At 41.2% G+C, this 16,375-nt stretch overlaps 1 protein-coding gene and 1 long non-coding RNA gene across 2 annotated transcripts; both read left to right on the forward strand.

The window, feature by feature from the left end:
• The first annotated feature begins 2,016 nt into the window (after positions 1-2,016).
• Positions 2,017-2,387, forward strand: LOC120555445. The gene is made up of 3 exons (XR_005638715.1): positions 2,017-2,053; positions 2,138-2,272; positions 2,349-2,387. It is a non-coding gene; the product is annotated as an uncharacterized LOC120555445 (long non-coding RNA).
• Positions 2,388-2,762: 375 nt separating this feature from the next.
• On the forward strand, positions 2,763-14,014 carry LOC120556534. Its single transcript, XM_039796177.1, has 8 exons — positions 2,763-2,854; positions 3,368-3,610; positions 3,721-3,880; positions 3,980-4,210; positions 9,384-9,614; positions 10,164-10,337; positions 10,731-10,790; positions 13,120-14,014. The coding sequence occupies exons 1-7, from the start codon at positions 2,763-2,765 to the stop codon at positions 10,764-10,766; spliced, it is 1,167 nt and encodes a 388-aa protein (XP_039652111.1). The 3' UTR covers positions 10,767-10,790; positions 13,120-14,014.
• Positions 14,015-16,375: the final 2,361 nt, after the last annotated feature.

The raw sequence follows: 16,375 nt of genomic DNA on the forward strand, positions 1-16,375 counted from the left end.
GTTTTAATCTTATAACAAATTCACAACTTGTCACAACTTGACTGCTGTTAGAGAATGTTTCCCAGATAATTAGCATCAGTTTTTCATGAGTGTCTGTAACTTAGCCAACATTTTTACAGCCTCTTCCCTGACAACACGTGCTCAGAACAAGTAGTCAAGGCCTAGTCATATTTTCGTTATAACACAATGACTGACATATTGTCACATTATAAACATCTCTCTCTCTCTCCAAATAGGCTTAATAATGTTATTAGCACTAAATAAATTAAAGTGTATTGCATAGTCGATGTTATAGGTCACCTTTAAAATCATGTCATATTTTATAATTATATCCTGTCCTTGGATGCATTAATCAATTAATCAATGCATCTGTCTTTCAAAGATGTCAGGTAAAAAGCAATTAAGCATCCTCTCATTCAGCCTGAGAGGAAAACCCCCTAAAAAGGCCAGGTTAGAGGATGCTGGCCAAGAGAAGGGGGCGAAAAGGGTAGGCCCATTAGAGGAGGAGACACAGGAGGAGATGGTGCAGGAGGAAGAGGAAGAGACGGTGCAGGTGGAAGAGGAAGAGACGGTGCAGGTGGAAGAGGAAGAGACAGTGGAGGAGATGGCTAGGGTGTCAGAAGAGACCATCAAAACAAAAGGGAGAAAAGTACCAGGAGCAGCCACCTACAAGAGCTCTTTTAATAATGAATGGACCTCTAAATGGCCATTTATTACTGTAGGGAGCACCAGCTCCTATTACTGGTGCTCTATCTGCTGCCAAGAGAACTCCTGTGCCCATCAAGGTGAGCGGGATGTGACGAGGCACATAGAAAGTAAGGGGCATCAGGCCAAACAGCAGGCCCTGAAGTCAACCAGCACAGTCAAAAACTTTTACTTGCCAGTGACTGCAGACATGAGTGTGCAAAAGCTCAAGGTACATAGCACATTAAATCCAAAAGGTTGATTACAGTGTTCATGAATATCATTTTTCCTAAATAATACAACCAATTCTATGTTTATGGCATACGTGAGACATTCATCCATGACATGGACAGAATACTGCTCTGTAATGTATTTTTATTGTTACTAAAATTCATAGATTTTAATCGACATGGTTAAATCAGTGTTAACATTCAAATTTGTATTCATCATAGCTATATCTTTTTTCATTTGTTTCTGTTGTAGACAAGGAGAGCCGAGGTGAAAGTTGCCGTAGCAATGGTTCAACACAATGTTTCATTTGCTGTGGCTGACCATTTCAGCCCCTTGGACAGGGAATGCTTTAAAGACTCTCCCACAGCTCAAAATTTCAAGAGTGCCAGCACAAAAACTACGTCCATCATTAATCAAGCGGTTGCACCACATTATAGGAATGAGCTGGTGATGAAGATGAGGGAAAATCCCTTCACACTGGTCACGGATGGCTCAAATGACACAGGTATACCTTTGACAGCTAAATTGCCTGTTTCCATTTCCTCATGTTCATGTCATACACACTGAAATAATACATGCATGCAGAGTTAGTTACAGTATGTACCATATTGTTACAGGACTAGAGAAGATGAAGCCCTTAACTGTAAGGGTATTTGATACCACCAAAGTTGTGCACAGATTTCTTGACATGTGCACCACAAGTGGAAGAAGCTGTGGCACAGCTGATGAAAAAAAAAATCAACGACGTCCTGATAGAGCATAACATACCATGGAAAAATTGTGTCGGCCTGTCAGTTGACAATGCCCCAGTTAAGATTGGAGCCAAAAATTCAATTGCGGCAAAAATGCTTATGGAAAATCCCAGCATTTACATTCATGGATGCCCCTGCCGTATAATCCATAACACTGCCAAACATGCAGAGAAGATGTTTTTGGAAGTAAGTTTCAACATGTTTGCTTTCCATTAAATATCTGTTAAGCTAAGGTGAAGTAAATAATTTGCTGTATAATGACATAATTAATACATCTTTGCGCTCATGTCATGTTCTGCAGATATCTGGATTTGACACTGAGGACCTTGTGGTTGACGTTGGATACTGGTTCAAGGGCAGCACAAACCGTAAAGGTTACTTGAAAGGTTTGTAATTAAATTAGCTCCAGTGTTATACACCCAAACTGAGGAAAAGTTGGGTTAACTTTTTTTTCTTACATATTTTACCAGAATTTTGTGAACTCCATGGCAGTGATTATATGGAAATGCTGCTGTACATTTCTGTGAGGTGGCTGAGTTTGGAGATGTGCATCACCCGCATTCTGCAGCGGTATGGCCCACTCACCAGCTACTTCAAATCTTTACGTAAGTCAAACATTATATTGGCACTAGTTCAAGATAGTTATGAGACACCCAATACCAACTACCTGTCTATTTGCAGATGAGAAACAACCAAGGTTCAGGAGGAAGTCTGCCTTCTGTTCCTTCAGGCCACATTCCCAGTGTTCTCTACACTGAACCTCCTTCTCCAGAGAGAAAAGGCCTCCATACTCCAGCTGTATGAAGAGGTTAATGGGCTAGTTTTGGCTGGTTTTGATGTCTCATTTCTTAAGTGCAACACCCCTGTGAAATATAGGTTGTGTTACTTTGTCAAGAAAGATAATTAAGCTATCTAATTTCAAAACAGCTGACATATTTGTTGATTCTGTGCACTACATGTGTCCCTTGATAAATGACTTGTACAGAGTGAAAAAATAACTTAATTATCTAAACTTAAATATACTCATAGTCATTGAACTGAGTAGCGATTGCATTAATAATGCATTTGAATCTTTTATGACATTACATTTTGCAGATGACGAAATTCATCAAGAAACTCCGTTCGAGGTTCATGACACCAGCAGCACTACGAGGAGAAGTCCATGACATCCCCTACAAGGACCCACTGCACCAACTGCCAGGTAATGCTTGAAGTCACATTGGCAGATACACCTGTATGCTTACACCTTTTCTATGGATTGAGAGGTCTTTCTGATGAAGGAAAATGGATAAAAAAATTGTAAAATGTATGGTATCCTAGTCACAATATATTCACCCCTCTGCCATCTGGTAGAAGATATAAGAGCATCAGAAACAGCACTAGTAGATTCAGAGATAGCTTCTATCTTCAAGCCATCAGGATGTTGAACTCTACTCAACCATCTTCACTCTCCTAAACGGCACACTTTTTAGAATTAATCCTTTAACTTAAATTAATCCTTTTTTATTTTACCTCTACTATTTATTTACTTTCTATTTAAATGTTATTCTGTAAAGTTGAGATTACTTTGAGCACAACAAATTTCATGACTGATAAATGTTATTTATGAGTATATGACAATAAACTTGTATAACCCAGAGATATCCTATAAAATGCCTGTATTTGACTATTTTTCTCTATGTCTTCTGTCTCACTGATAGGAGAAAAACTCAATGTGGGTTTCACCACCAGAGTACGCTCAACAGGCTCCTCGAGGCTGGCGAGGTCACACCACAGAAAGCTCAACAGTTCCAGCAGGCAGCACTGGCCTTCTTGGTCGGAGCTGTGGAGTACGCCATGGATAAACTCCCGTTGAAAGATGCTCTCCTGAAGCATGCAAGATTTATTGATGTGCAGCTGAGAGCTGAGTGTGGGCTTGAAGATGGCCCATACTTTGTAGACAGGCAAGGGTTTTCACATGATTATATATTTTTAAGTTTAAAGTCATGATCACAAAACAAATCTGTCTCTCACTGTATTCTAATCAGTCTTGTACACATGTGCTCTTTTTAAGATTTCAGGAACTCCTTCCTTTTCATGACCCAAAGGAACAGCACCAAGTAAGTGAGGAGTTTATGGAGTACCAAGTCATGGACATTCCCATGCCCCAGGACCCAACGGTCTTTGATGTTGATGTTGAGTTTTGGGGAAGAGTGTCCTCAACAAAGAACAAGGTAAGAAATATTTTGCACACAACATGACTTGCTCATTATTAATTACGATGAAAGGAAAACATTTGAGTAATAGAGGCCCCTGGTTCCTTTTTTTCAAAGGTGACTGGCTTGAACCAATTCAGGAGGCTATCAAAGATAGCAGCCTTGGTTTTAGTGCTTCCACATTCTAATGCTGATGCCGAGATGGTCGGTTTGAACAAAACCTCAACACGAAACAGCTTGTCTCTGGACGGGACATTGTCCTCAATCATGACCCTTAAAATGGCTGGGCTTGAGCCAAACTGTTTCAAATGGGAGCCAACACCACAAATGATAAAGGAGTCCAAAAAGGCAACAAACACTTACAATAAACAACACAAGTCATAATCTCTCTCTCTCTCTCTCTCTCTCTCTCTCTCTCTCTCTCTCTCTCTCACACCTGTGGAAGTTGAATAAATACTTTGTATTTGGTTGAATTGTCAGTGCCATGTGTGAAATCTTTTCTTCTGCAAGTCTGAGTAATTATTAATAACAAAACACATAATATTATTAATGAAACACCCCCATTCCCACGACCCATCCAACCCGTGTATCCCCCCCCCCTCCCTCCTCAGTGGGTCAAAGGTGTCACTCTTGCCTGTCTTCAAAACTTGAGAGCCCTGGACACACACACACACACACACACAGAGACACACACAGTTGCTGGCTGGCTACGCAACGTTAGCTTATTCCGCTAGCAAATGTACAGGCTAACTATAGCCAGTTAGCTTTGTGTGTAACGTAAGAAAAACCCACCCATCACGTAGGAGCGAAGCTTAATATTTCATTCAATAAAATGATGGTACAAAAGGAGCACAGGTCTTATGTTGACAACGTGGACGCAGATATAGGAAACTCCGAAGGCAGTCGTAATATTTACCTAGCAGGCTAGGCTAAAGTTGTTGCACTAACGTTAGCAAAACGTCGGCGTAGCGTTAGCTAGCTAGCTGTTGAAGTGTATTAACATCCTATTTTATTCTTCACATTCGATAACTTGTAATTAAGTTATATCTGAATTACCTATATGCATGATGGACTATACTATCTATATGCCGGATGAACCTTAACCTACTTTCAGAGGACACCTCTCTGGAAACATCTGGAAAGTGTTATCAATGGGGCCCCCGAGATGTTGAAAAGAAGGCCTGTTGGCTTGTAGCCATTGCTCAATTATTGATCCCACCCTAAGTTATGAAGTATAGATATACCATGTGTTAACAGCAGAACCTCAGAGTGACTATTGGAGAATTGGGAAAACTGTTGCTCTCCGGGCTTCTGCAGAAGCTTGTAAATTGATGCTAAATTCTTTGATGTAAATAAACCTTTATAATCAAGAAACAGTGTCAGCGGATTCCTGTCCACACAGCAACGCACCATCGCTACAAATACGCTACACCGTCTTTACTTGTCAAAAGCCGAACAGCATCCCCGTCCATAGGCATAAATCCCGGGGGGGTCAGGACTGTCAGGGTTGTCCCCCAGAAATATCATTAAAAACAATGCTGTGTATTTTAAATAACATAATGATAAATACTTAAAATATCTGTGTAAGTAGTAAAACAATATAAACCCCCAAAAACGCTTTTTAATAGTGGTGGGCGGATCGATCCAAATATCGATAGTATCGATACCAACGTTGGTATTGATTTTGATCAATACCAGTGTAACGAGATGGATCCTTTAGTTTCAGTTTCTCTCCAGGAGGCACCGCTGCGGTTTCATCAGAGAGGCGACCTGGCTGTCTGGGTCTGTGTTATGTGCTGCTGTTTTTTTTTTTTTTTAAAGAGCTTTATTTAAGATTTACAAATTACAAATTATAGGCTATACATTTAAACATACAATAAGCAAAAAACAATCAATATAAACAATACAACAATTACAAAAATTTAACTAGTAAAACAAATGTGCAAATTGAGCTTAAAGTGTGTCTAGAGTATGGAGAGTCTCATAAAGTGCATATAGTCTTTTGTAAAGTGCATGGAGTATTTTATAAAGTGCATGGAGTATTTTATAAAGTGCATGGAGTATTTCATAAAGTGCATCAAGAGTCTTTCATAAGGTGCTAAAGTTCACAAGTTCAAGGTGTCCCAAGGAAGGAGCTGTTTTTTATCCATGGTTCTTCTTCTCCTGAGCTCAGTGAGAACTTGTTTGCACACATCGTCACTGTTAATGACAGTCTGTTGTATAATCATACAGCATCGTGTTTTCCACAGCTTGATGCATACAATACATATGATTATTTGTAACAGTTCTTTTTGATTCTCTGATAGAATCTCATCAATAATACAGTACATAACAGATTTATAAGAAAGCTCAATATTTACACTATACACTTTTAACTTTTCCCAGACTTCTTTAGATCTATAGCAGTCCATTAAGAGATGCTGTTGAGTCTCATCTTCTTCGCAGTAAATCATGGGACATTTTTTTGTTGTTACATAACAGCTCCATGAGACTACGGCTCTAACAGCAAGTCTATTTACCGACATCAGCCATCTCATATCGCGAATGCTCTCCGAGAGGTTCTTATTTTTTTTTAAATTTCAGGAACAGAGTTCCTTCGTTGTACGTTAAATTTTTATAATTAATATATCCACCATATTTATAATCATTGCTGCTGCTTTTAAGTGCTGCTCCTGTCCCAGCGCAGAGCAGGCACACTTTGGTCCTCCTCCCCCCCCCTCTTGTGATTTGATGTTGTACCGTCACGTGACTCAGCGGCACCTGGCAAACAAGCAAGCAGCCAGCAGCACACACACACACACACACACACACACACACACACACACACACACACACACACACACACACAGACACACACAGACACACACAGACACACACACACACACACACACACACACACACACACACACACAGACACACACAGACACACACAGACACACACACACACACAAGCAGCACAGAGACGGAGCAGAAGAAATGGAAGAGGAGCGCTGTGTGGCTATATTTTAAGGCCAAAAATGAAACAAAGGCAAGCTGTATAATTTGTAAAAAGGCTGCAAGATACAGTGTTAACACAACACAAGTATACAAGCATATGAAAAGTCTGTCCTGCGTTTTAACTTATTAATAATCCAAAGGAAAAATCACAAAACCACTTCAAGGTCATGAGAATTCATTCAGATTTAGCAATTTGATGATGCATCCACCTTAATTATTAAAAAGTATCGGTATGGTATCGGTATTGGCGATACTGGTCCTGTATTTACTTGGTATCGGATTGATCACAAATTTTGCAGTATCGCACACCACTACTTTTTAAGTTTAGAAACATTTTGAGTCCCCCCTCCCTTGCCTCACAGTGGTTTGGTCCACCGCCTGCTGTAAGTTAGGATCTGCCCTCAACTCACAGTCACATCTGGTAGTGACAGGAACGTAGTAAGTAGGCTGTTCAAGGCTATTTTATTCACATTAAACATTAAGCATGGGGTACTTTCCATAAAATCATCTCTCAATGTAAATCAAACCAGCTATTAAGCTAACTACTAAAACATAAAACCATGTTAATCTCTAGGTATGGTGAAGGGTATGTGATGATGGGGGGGGGCCAAGGGAACTTTATCAGGATGCATAGTATCCTGGATCCATGAAATAACTGGCCTTTCAAAATAAAAGTCTGCCTGCCTCTATGGGAATTTAACATAGGGGTGTAGTGACTTTAGTTGCCAGTGGTTTAGACATTAATGGCTGTGTGTTGAGTTATTTTGAGGGGACAGCACATTTACACTGTTATACAAGCTGTACACTTAATACTTTACATTGTAGCAAAGTGTAATTTCTTCAGTGTTGTCCCATTAAAAAATATAATGAAATATTTACTAAAATGTGAGGGGTGTACTCACTTTTGGGATCACCTGAGTCTCCCTGTTTTGGGGGAAATAAAGTTTCTATCTCCACCTTTGAAGACAATTCAGGAAAACTACTTACACAGAAATGATTCACCAGTAATATGAATGTTCCCTACAGATACCAGTTCTTCTTGTTGTGATGATTACTTGTCTGTAAACTGAAAAGATGAGCAAACCCTCCCTGCCCAGGTAACCAGGTGAGCTGGTTTGTAGGTAGGTCTATAATAAGGAGTGGCATCATGATTTGACTTTGCAAATTCATACAGAGGGAGCCTGTTGTTGCGGATGTTGCTTCCTGTTCTTCATTACACGTCTGATGGACAGTGGACGGTATATTTCTGTCTTTTCTCTCAGAGATTGTGGATTAACACGGGCCGAGGAACCGTCTGAATGATCGCCACGGCCCTCAGGAGGAGGACAGGTAGGTTTCTAAAGAACCCTTCTAAAAGCTGAGCCACGACGGCACTAGATTTTATTTTTTAGATTTTTTTTGGGGGGCTTTTCCACCTTTAATTTGACAGGACAGCTAGTTGAGAGAGGGGGGAAGAGATGCAGGAAATCATCAGAGGTCAGATTCAAACCCCTGGACCTCTGCGTCGAGCCTTAAACCTCTCTGTATATGTGCGCCTGCTCTTCCCACTGAGCCAACCCTGCCACGACGGCACTAGATTTAAATTTCCCAACAGACGATAGTTTGTGAAAACAGCATCTACCGTACCCAACATTCATGTTTCATATTGCAGATCAGGTTTAGGTTTAGTTTATTGTGAGATGTTACAGGTGGAAAAGACTTCTTTAGGTTTCTACGTATAGCCTGTACCCACAATGCATCGGTTATGACGCACTGCGCATGCGTCTTCGGTTACGCGTAAGGTTTACGGAAGTCACGATGACAGAGTAAAATGGCATCTTCCTCGACCTCTTCATTGGTGAGGAATTGTTTTAATAATGAACAATAATAGAGGGATTCAGTTTTGTTGGTCAGTAGTCGGAGAAGTTCCTGCATGTACTTATGTAAACTGTTGAACGATCTCCGCGTGCTGCTACTGCGTCCATGTGCTATTGTTGTTGTTGTTGTGTGCTAATATGCGTTAGCATTCTTCGTCCAAACATGTTGTCTTCCAAACATGTTGTGTATGTGCTGTAGTAGATCTATGGGTTACAACATGTGCAACTAGACTATTTTTAATATAATATGTGGCTGTTTTGGCTGTTACTGGAGACGTGTTGGACGTAAGATGGAGGACCCTGAGCCTCATGTGGACTTTAAGAAACTTATTTTCTAAAAAGCTAATGTGTCGGTGGAGGAGTTGAAACCATCGACTGTAGTATCATTTAAGTGTGTGTATGTGTGTGTGTGACTGGAAGATATAAAGGTGTGTCTGCATGAATGAAGATTCCTCCACTACACAGCTGGATATTCCTCATATTAATTAGTTTCTGATGTTTCTTCTCTTTCATCTCATCTGTGCTTCTCTGTAAATGTGTGAAGTCTTTCATACTATGCTTCATTTGAAGCTGATACAATTGTATATATTTACATAATAACAATAAAGTTCTTGAATCTTAAACATATTTTTTAACTTATAGTTTTAATTGTGTGTGTTTTGCTGCAGGATTCCAGCCAGAGGACAGCTGCTGTAGCTGCTGGTGATGATGCTGCTGCCACCCCGACTGCCGCCCCCACCACCGCTAATGCCGCCCCCACCACCGCTAATGCCGCCCCCACCCCCGCTAATGCTGCCCCCACCACCGCTAATGCCGCCCCCACCCCCGCTAATGCTGCCGCCGCTGGTGGTGATGTCTCTCCTATGGAGGTGGATCCTCCAGAGACTATTCACAGCCAGGTAAATATATACTAATGAAGTCAGAAAGTGGGTTATTGTCTTGTGAATAGTGGCTGTGAAAGCTTCCTGAGACCCTGTGACATGATGCATTTACATCACAGTAGGACTGGCATAGGCAGAGTTTGACATTTGAGCCGGGGGGGGGGGGGAGGGCGCCCTAATGAAATCCAATCACGGCACAGCTGTCTCAGAACGCTGTTCCGTCACTGGCAAGTGAAATGTGCAAGTGTGTGTGTGTGTGTGTGTGTGTGTGTGGTGTGTGTGTGTGTGTGTGTGTGTGTGTGTGTGTGTGTGTGTGTGTGTAAACTGAGATACCCGCATCTACCCTCCACTACACAGCTGGATATTCCTCATATTAATTAGTTTCTGATGTTTCTTCTCTCTCATCTCATCTGTGTTTCTCTGTAAATGTGTGAAGTCCTTCATACTATGCTTCATTTGAAGCTGATGCAATTGCAATTTCGTTAAGTTTACATAATAACAATAAAGTTCTTGTATCCTAAACATATTTTTTAACTTATAGTTTTAATTGTGTGTGTTTTGCTGCAGGATTCCAGCCAGAGGACAGCTGCTGTAGCTGCTGGTGATGATGCTGCTGCCACCCCGACTGCCGCCCCCACCCCCGCTAATGCCGCCCCCCCTACCGCTAATTCTGCCACCGCTGGTGGTGATGGTGATGTCTCTCCTATGGAGGTGGACCCTCCAGAGCCTATTCACAGCCAGGTAAAAATCTAGTGGAGTCAGAAAGTGTGTTATTGTCTTGTGAATAGTGGCTGTGAAAGCTTCCTGAGACCCTGTAAGCATTTACATCACAGTAGGACTCGGTTCAAGTAATGATCAGAACATTTTAAAATAACATCATCTTTTTGTCATTTCCCATCACCTGTTTCCTGGGTCAAAGTCTTGTGTTTTCTTCAGGACCTGAACTCCTGTACAACGTGCTGCTGACACTAATAAATACTAGAATACATATTACAGAGCCTAACCCGTCACAGCGATATGTAGGAATACTTCATGAGAACAGGCTGTATCAGGTGTACTACAGTTTAAATATGCAATGCATGAACATTTCATCTGTGTTGTTACCTTCTGAACTTGTGTGTTGTGGATCTTCAGGACCAGGACCAGGGGGATCCGATGGACTGGGAATGAGACTCTGAGTTCACCCTCAGCCAGGTAAACATGACTCTATCTGAATCTATTTAAAGGGGAACACCACCTAAATTCAAACGGTCTATTAGCTGCTTATCAAGGTTATTATTAGGGCCTGAGCACGGCTATTAGATGCCGTTGTTTTACAGTTTTTCCCCATTGGTTTGGCTCATTTCTTGAAACAGAAATTACATTCTCAAAACTCTAAGATCATTTGGCAAAACAGTCTTACAGTTCAGCACAACATTATAGCTCACTTGCAAAAGCTCATATTTCTCCCAAACCTGTTCACTCATGTTTCAAAACTAAATTCCTTTACCATATAAAGAGTCAGTGCCACCAAAATGACAAAGATCCTTCTCAATCGCTTTGGCTCATTTCTTGAAACAGACCGGACGTTCTCAACACTCTTGGTGCTTTTGCCAAAATAACCTGGATGGTTCACCTGCAAAAGCTCATATCTCTCCCAAAACAGTTCAATCATGTGTCAAAACTAAATCTCTTTCTCATTTAAATAGTCAGTGCCCCCAAAATGCTTCGTCCCTTTGGCATTGTGTAAGCACTGCAAGTCAAAATGTTGAGATGTTTTGTCACTATGGCAGAGGACCATTGAAATGTCCCTCATGTCCACTTTCCAGCCTTAGCCCAGTCCTTCATTGACACTTGTTAAGTACAAGTAAAGATTCCCATGAGAAGAGTTTTCTTGATGCATGAAATCATTTTATTGCCTATTACTTTACAATTCTAATAAGTGCAGGGAAAGGGGACTGGGAACAAAGGCAGTATGGAGTCTGTTTGTGCGCTCCCGCGCGACGCGTCACTAGTTCCTTTATCCTGGGGAATCCCATTAGGCCACGCCCACTTCAACAGGGTACGTCCATATATGGAGACATGCGTCACACCTGGTTAAACTCCTTACTGCAGAAGGAACGTCTCCATTCGTAGAGCTAAACAAGCTGCAACGACATTAATTAAGGACATGCAATATAGCCACAACAACACTGGTTACTGTACTGTTTTTTGTCTAGCTAACAGAATAAAATTGTGTATAAAACTAAAAGAATAAATAGGATTTTAGGGTAAGAGTAGCCTCCAAGGTTTGACATCACACATTGCACTCATACTGCCAAGGAAATTGTAACCATTTTTATTCACACACATACAGTAATTTCCATACATCAGAGTAAAAAGAAAATGTATACAGCATAATATACTGTAATATAAACACACAAAACAAGGAAAATGATATGTAGCCTACAGGGCTGTAAATAAAGCTGGAGTTTCACAACTAACAGTTCTTCACTGGTCACTGTCCTCACCCTCCCTCTCCTGGCCACCGTCCTCACCCCCCTGGCCATCCCCACGCTGCTGTCTGTCTGGCCACAGATTCTCGTCCACATCACAGCGTATATTCTCCCTTGCGATGCAACGAGGGAAGAAATGGCGTGCATGTCCTCCCACGCAGCGACCATTGCATGGAGCAGGGACCTCTGATCACACTCTCCACCTCCAAGCGGAGAAATACTCCTCAATAGGATTGAGGAAAGGAGAGTAAGGTGGTAGGAACACCATGACCATCCTTGGAGGAGTAGTGAACCAGGCCCTGATGAGCGGGCCACGGTGGAAATTCACATTGTCCCATACAATGACATATTGTGCTAGGTGAGGCCCTACGAGACCTCTCTCATTTTTAGGGATCAAATCAAAATGAAGGCGGTCCAAGAAGATGAGGAGCTTCTGTGTAATGTATGGGCCAAGACTGGGGATGTGACTGGCCACACCATTCTCAGAAATGGCAGCACACATAGATATATTGCCCCCTCGCTCTCTCTTGTTCTTGTTGTTCATTGAGAAGTTTTCCTCTGCCACCGTGCAAGGTTGTCGTCCAATCCTAGACATAGAATTCAAAGGACAACACTCCATTCGTAATGTATACCTTATGTATTCCTTACAGAATGAGTTACCAATGTAATTGTATTGTTGTTTTACTTACAGTAACTTTACCACAAATCTAATGCATCACTCAGCAGTGACTGGAATACTACTGTAAACTGTATCATCAATACTGTAGAACATAAACTATTCCATAGTTTTATTTTCTACAATATTTTTCTTGTCATTTTTAGTATCATAACATCACATTGAGGTAAGCTATTACTGTAGGCCTATCACACACACACACACACACACACACACACACACACACACACACACACACACACACACACACTAAATAAATAAATAGGTAAATGAGTAAATAAATATATTTCTTGCTCTATGCTCTATGTGTCCTGTCCTATACAAGATATAATTCCATCATTGACTGACTACATACCTGTTTTCCCTGTGAAAGGTTTGGATGATGGAGGAGACCGTAGAGCGAGACCCATTAGGCTGCACTCAGCGACCTGCCTCCGCCACTGTGAGGCCATGGTTGATGACATGGTCTATAATTGTGGCCCGAATTTCATCCGGGACAGCGTGGTGTCTTCGTGCTCCTAGGCCTCTTCTCCTTATTCCACCACCACGCACCCTTACTCCTCCTCCTCTTCATCGAGCAGGCAGTTGCCCTTGTTCATTTACTTGGCCAGGTGCCTCCATGTTGAGAAATTGTACTGGTCCTGCATGGTCAAGCTCTGTATATACATGTTTGACAGCATTCACAATCATGGACAGCACCTGTCAGGTAACTAAACATACTGTTTGATTGGTCATCTGAGATGTGTGAAGCTCCTCCTTCGTTAGTCAAGTTCTAGTTTCACCTGACTGTCAATTGCTGTAGTCAATTTATCAAATGTTCCAAGAGATTCATATATGGTATTCATGGTATTATGTTCTTGACTAATTTTGACAATTGAACAGACTATTGTGCATGTGATGACTTATACAAGGAAATGACGCTGACACGTTTTGGAGAGAACAACCATTAGGCTGAGAATCAACAATCAGTTTAGATCAACAAGATCTAGTCACTGGGAAATTGTGCTAAATGTAGGCTACCTGTACTTAATCATTTGCAAAGATGTACTGAGACATTTGCAATTTGATGAAGTGAATGAGAAATTCAATTCTGTTCTGAACAATTAGCCAAAAAAGTCTCAGAAGAGAATTTAGTGATGAAGTAGCAGACGTACAATGTATACAATTTCTGAGATCTGCCCTACCTAGATTGTAAAGAGTGTGGGTGTGTCTGTCTCTCTCTGTGTGTGTGTCTGTCTCTCTGTGTGTGTGTGTGTGTGTGTGTGTGCGTCTGTCTCTCTGTGTGTGTGTGTGTGTGTGTGTGTGTGTGTGTGTGTGTCGTCTGTCTCTCTCTGTGTGTGTGTCTGTCTCTTGTGTGTGTGTGTGTGCGTCTGTCTCTCTGTGTGTGTGTGTGTGTGTGTGTGTGCGTCTGTCTCTGTGTGTGTGTGTGTGTGTGTGTGTGTGTGTGCGTCTGTCTCTCTCTGTGTGTGTCTGTCTCTCTGTGTGTGTGTGTGTGTGTGTGTGTGTGTCGTCTGTCTCTCTCTGTGTGTGTGTGTCTGTCTCTGTGTGTGTGTGTGTGCGTCTGTCTCTGTGTGTGTGTGTGTGTGTGTGTGTGTGTGTGTGTGTGTGTGTGTGGAAGCTGGTCAGAAGAGAGATAGAGAAAGAGGAAGCAGACGTGTAGATGCGAGTTATTCATGTTACAGCGAGGGTCCTGGAGGTAACCAGTCTCTCCTGGTTTTCTGACCACGGTCAGAAACGAAGCGATCAGGAGAGGTTAACACACTGAACATTTGAACAGCTGATTAACGTGCGCTTGTTGCCCAGTGTGAGCTGATGACCTCATCTGTTGACATTTCCGAATGCCTTCCTACAGTCGCTTAATAAAAGCTTTCACATAAACAAACCTAGCCTACATGTGTCATTTCAATCAGGAGAGACTTCGTTTGCAGATATGCAAAGATATTTATTGGACAACTGTACGATATTGAATGTACAAAGTCTTTTGGAGATAGGACTCCATCGAATTATCTTCTTAAAGGGGTAGGGAATAGGAACATAACCCCCCAATGGAGCCCAGACACTGGTGGCGGCGGCGAAGAGACCAGAGACCAGAGACCAGGGACGAGGGACCAGAGACCAGAGACCAGAGACCAGAGACCAGGGACCAGAGACCAGAGACCAGAGACCAGAGACCGGACCGAAGAGGCAACGGAGCGGTCAGCCGGGAGAAACCCAACGATCGGAGGAGGCAGGGGAGGAGGAGGGTCGAGAGCTTTGCCTGAAACGACAGCTGACAGCACAGGGAGAGAACAGATTTAAAGCAGAGTTGTAAGGCTGTGATTGGCCCTTGAATCTCGTGGCCAAGTCTGATTGGTTTAACTGACAGCGTCACTTCTTGAAGAGCTGATTTGATTTAAGAATGAGTAGTGATTGGGTTAATGACGTGTTAATGAGCTTCATTAGTTTGAGAAGAAAATGAGATTTTAACGATGTTGGGCTCGGACAGACAAATGTGGCCCCATCCATACTCTAGTGTGTGTGTTGCTTATTTTGGAGTTTTTGTCACCTTTTTCAAAAAAGAAATTGACAATTTAGTTTGAAGTGTTTGTCGCCTTTTCGAGTTTTTTTTGGGACAATTTATTTCAAATTTTTTGTCGTCTTTCTGGAGCGTTTATTTTAGAGACTTTTGTTGCCTTTTTCGAAAGAAAGATAGAAAATGTTTGGAATGAAAGTCAATAATATGTTACAATGTTGTACAGGTTCCACGTTATTTTGGGGCAGTTTGGCTGAAATCAGTTTTTTTTCTGATGTAAAACATTATGAAAACAAGTTTATATAAACATTTAGTGAAAAACAAAATGAAGCTGCAGTATAGGTCTGCACGATTCGGGGAAAAATATGAATCACGATTTTGTAGCTTAGAATTGATATCACGATTCTCTGACAAGATTTATTTCTCACGAAGTGGGATGTTTGTTGCACACATGAACCATTACAAAACAAAAATTAATTGCCAGTACCAAACAGATTTCTTTTGGCACCTAGAGGACATTGCTCATCACCACAAGCCTGTAAACATAGAGGCTTCAATGAATTAATAAAATAAAGTACATACTGGCCATTCATACAGTAGGCTTCCAAAAATAGTGACATATAACCAGTGTTGGGCAAGTTACTTCCAAAATGTAATACATTATAGATTACTGGTTACTGTCATTTGAGAGTAATTAGTTATATTACAATATTACTGTCTCTGAATTGTAATGCGTTACACTACTTTTGCATTACTTTTGAGTTACTTTCACCAAAATAACAGCGGAAGTTTGACTTGGCAGCTATAGCTTGTGAATTTCACCACCGGATCAATAAACTCTCATCTTTATCCACTTTAATACATCACAGATTATTCATAATATTTTGGATAATTAATATGAATATGCAAAGTAACTAAAGCTATACAAAAAAGATAAGTAAAATGTACAATAGGCAAGTAGGAGAAAATGAAAATACTCAATTAAAAGTACCTGACAGTTGTATTGAAGTAGATCATTGTTGTAAAATGTTTGTTTAAACACTTGAATAAGAAAGTCATGCTGTTGAGTTTAAAACAGTCTAAAGGAAATTGTCAATTATAGTGTGATTAAAACTCT

This window comes from Perca fluviatilis, chromosome 3 (assembly GCF_010015445.1).
Source record: "Perca fluviatilis chromosome 3, GENO_Pfluv_1.0, whole genome shotgun sequence".
Lineage (NCBI taxonomy): Eukaryota > Metazoa > Chordata > Actinopteri > Perciformes > Percidae > Perca > Perca fluviatilis.